The sequence below is a fragment of the Castanea sativa genome, chromosome 8 (genome assembly GCF_040712315.1).
Source record: "Castanea sativa cultivar Marrone di Chiusa Pesio chromosome 8, ASM4071231v1".
NCBI lineage: Eukaryota > Viridiplantae > Streptophyta > Magnoliopsida > Fagales > Fagaceae > Castanea > Castanea sativa.
The window spans coordinates 6,562,591-6,566,089 of NC_134020.1; the positions used below are offsets into that span (position 1 = coordinate 6,562,591).

The following is a 3,499-nucleotide window of genomic DNA, read 5'->3' on the forward strand; positions in this document are numbered from 1 at the left end:
AATTGTAATTTTTTGGCATCATTTCCAAAGCAATTTGAGCACTTTTGAGTTTTGATTACTTCCAAATTATCCAAATAACTTCAATTACCTTTTGTGGAAATGTCAAACTCATCATTGGGACTGGGGACTAAAGTTTTTTAACCAAGTACAAAATGAGGTGTGTATAGTACCTACGTACCTGTACCCATATTGTACCCATAACTGTGTCAATGTTTATGCAACCTAGGAATGGATGAATGGTGGTATGAAAGAAAATTGTAGGAACTAAGACAAGAAAGGATGTTGAGAAAAGGAATGAAGAAAGAACAATCCCTTACCAGTATTTGAAAGATTCAGATCAAATAGATTAAGAACTAATAAAGAAATGCGATTTGCTAACTTTACTTTCCAAAACTTCATAGAGGCAAGAAGAGAGATTTTTTTTACCATCATCTCCTAGCAGTCAATGGCGAAGCCAATGATTTTATTAGGTGGCCAAACTTAATTTAACAAAATTCTTAAGTTAAAAATTGTGATATTAGATTAACTAAATATAAATATCAACTAACAAACCACTTCTATGAAAATTAATCATGGGTAAGACTTAAGTATAATACTTAGGTGTTGTTCCTTAGGTTTCCCTCTTAAAATTTAGCCACGTGACTTTTTTCTCATAAAATAAAAGTGTATTTTTTAGTTGAGTAGCCACATGGCAAAATTTTAAGAGGGGAACTTAAGAAACAACACTTAAGATACTGTACACATGTTTTATCCATTAATTAATTGTGCTAAAAATTGGTTAGCTTCTTGAAACTATATATTAATTGTGAAGCAAAGTTGAAACCTCAGACACATAAGTGCAAATTTTTGAAAAATCAAATATGCAAGTCCACAATTAGGAAGTCCAAATTTTAAATACAACAAATGTGACAAAAGTTGATCATCCAATATACAATTCTGCATTTGCTTCCAAATAGGACCATACATTAGGAGAAAACATAGATTAAAAAAAATCACTTGAAGTAGTAGGGAAGGTTCAAGACATAGAGGAGGAAGTAGGCCCAAGTGACACCGGAAATGCCACCGAAGAAGAATCCGCCAGTGAACTTGGCCCATCCGTCTGCAGTTTGCAACTGGTCGGGCTCCTTCTTCCGGCCGGTTAGGGTTAATGAAGGGGCAGTGGATGGCTCTCCTTCATTAAAGGATGCAATGCCATACATTGTCAAGCAAAGGCTAAGTATAACAACAAGTCCAGCAGCAGCCAGAGACCCAGCTCCCCCAGCATAGGGGGTGTTCCTCAAAGGCCCAGTTTTGACAAAGGGTCCAACAAGGAGAAATCCATGGGCTAGGCCTACTTCAATGCCCCTTAGAAGTGGGCTGACTGCAGTCCGATAGGCCGGAAGGTTGGAGAGGTACCATGCAATCAATGGGCTTGATGTTACTGGAGTCTCTAGGCTTCCAATGAATGGGTCACCATTGATGGGCTGAATAACTTGGAAAGTTGGCTGCAAAAAAAAAAATTAAATCTGAGTAGGATTAAGTAGGATTTATAAAGGAACAGTGACGGGTCTAGGAATTTTTCTCAGGATGTTCCTTAAAAAGCATAAATTATATAATTTAATAATAAGATAACTTCATATATTAACAACAACAATAATAAAATTTAAAAATAAAAAAAACACACAAATACATAAAGTTTGCAATTGCCTTCTACGAGTTTTCATATCTTAAAATCGTCGCATGATAGTCTCATTATCAATACTACAAGCTACATCTCTTTCAATGTACACAACCAAGCAAGCATTCATCTACTGAATGTAGAACAAATTATGGAGCAAAATTCAATTTTATTAGCATATAAAAAAAATTGAGAGTGTTCCCAAATTTTTTTGAACAAATAAAAAATTTTAAATTATTATATATAAATTTTTTTTCAGGTCAGGGGGTCCTGGGACCACCTGGCCTTAAGGCGGCGCTGACCGTGTAAAGGAAACACTAGGTTATGACTTATATTTATTCAGCATCAGGTTATATCTAAGTTTTATTTTCAAAAAAAAAAAAAAAAAGTTATATCTAAGTTTAATCAGTTTTATATATATATATAAAAGAAAGATTACGAGTGGAATCCGGAAGGTATAATTAAGTTGGGCCTAAAAGACTCAAGGACTTGTCCAAGAGTGGAATCCGGAAAAGCAAAAAACGAAGGGAGCAAATTAGTTATGATAAATAGAAGACCAATTCTCCCAGTTGCATATCAGTATCTAGTCCTAGGCCCTAATTATTATGTCTGTAAAGGTTTTACATCTAAACGGGTTTAAGTGATAGCCAGTTGTAATGATTTTCTTTATAGTATCTCATGTCTATTATTAAAAACCCAACTTCCCCTCCCCCTATTTACTTACCTCAAACAAAAACAAAAACAAAAACAAAAAAATCCAAATGTGTTGGAGCTTATATCTCTAAATTTTAGATCTTATTATATTTTGGCGATAATATTATCACCTAAAATTGAGAAATGATAATTTGGGAAGGGAGTGGATTGGTAAGCAAAACGCGTTTGACATAGTGGAAAAATACCAAACCACCACAAAGCTTTCTTCCAATTAAAATTGAACCCGCATAAATATCCGATACTAAGATATATTCTCGAAATCAATAATTAACTCCTTTCAAGTCATTTAGGAGGTGATTGGGAATATATGGTATTTCTCATCCAAACAATCGACGACAACGACAGTAATAATAAAAGCACAACAACAACAATAGATTCATATTTGTCATCGTTTTTGTTCTAGTACATGGACTACATGAGATATAGCCATTCCTTACTCATGATCTCTATTTTAGGATGGATGCAAGATTTGAAAAGATGGTTAAAGACTTCACCAACTGAACTAGTTAATACCATCACACAATCATAATAGACATGAGCTTTATTTGTATGTTTTATGTACACGCATATACATATGAGCTTATTCTAGAGAGGTAAGTAAGATTATATACCTTTTCAGATTGGACGGCTTTGATGGTGAAGGAATGAAGTCTCCTAGAAGGCAAGACTTTGAAGGGAGAGCCAGAGAGACCTTTGGGTGAGACCAAAGCTCTTGTGATTGGTGAGGTGAAACTGGACTTAAGCTGGCTGGCCATTGGGGAAGCAGTGGCCATGGCTTTGCTTTCAGAAGAAAAACAAGTGTAAAGACTGAAGAGTAGCAGAGAGTTAGTTCTATGAGAGAGTCTGAAGTAGTGAGATTTTAGAGGGACCATGTATCATTGTCAGAAGTGTTCAAGAGGCTGTGGTTGCTAAAGCCCGTATCATTTCATTGGATGAGATGTGGCACAAAACCTTATCCCTTATCCAATCCTTTCCAGGTGGTTAGGAAACGAACTGGGTCGGGTTTCATTTGGTTGAAATGGGGTGCCTATGGCTATGGATTTGTTTTCCTTTTGGGATTTGAGCGCAATTTGAGTTCTAAGAAAGTCAGTTGATACAAAAATTTGACAATCTTTTGTTTATGCAATG

The 3,499-nt window shown here is 35.4% G+C and overlaps 1 protein-coding gene across 1 annotated transcript; it reads right to left on the reverse strand.

Moving 5' to 3' along the window:
* Positions 1–843: 843 nt before the first annotated feature.
* LOC142606916 (photosystem I reaction center subunit XI, chloroplastic) lies at positions 844–3,240 on the reverse strand. The gene is made up of 2 exons (XM_075778286.1): positions 2,983–3,240; positions 844–1,484 (listed from the first exon to the last, which is right to left on the reverse strand). The coding sequence occupies exons 1-2, from the start codon at positions 3,142–3,144 to the stop codon at positions 993–995; spliced, it is 654 nt and encodes a 217-aa protein (XP_075634401.1). The 5' UTR covers positions 3,145–3,240; the 3' UTR covers positions 844–992.
* Between the last annotated feature and the right edge of the window lie 259 nt (positions 3,241–3,499).

Bases quoted from the DNA above. Each gene is read 5' to 3' on its own strand.
- LOC142606916 (XM_075778286.1), bottom strand. From the start codon at position 3,144: ATGGCCACTGCTTCCCCAATGGCCAGCCAGCTTAAGTCCAGTTTCACC. The intron at 1,485-2,982 runs GTATATAATCTT...TTTTTTTTGCAG, and splicing joins AAGCCGTCCAATCTGAAAAG to CCAACTTTCCAAGTTATTCA.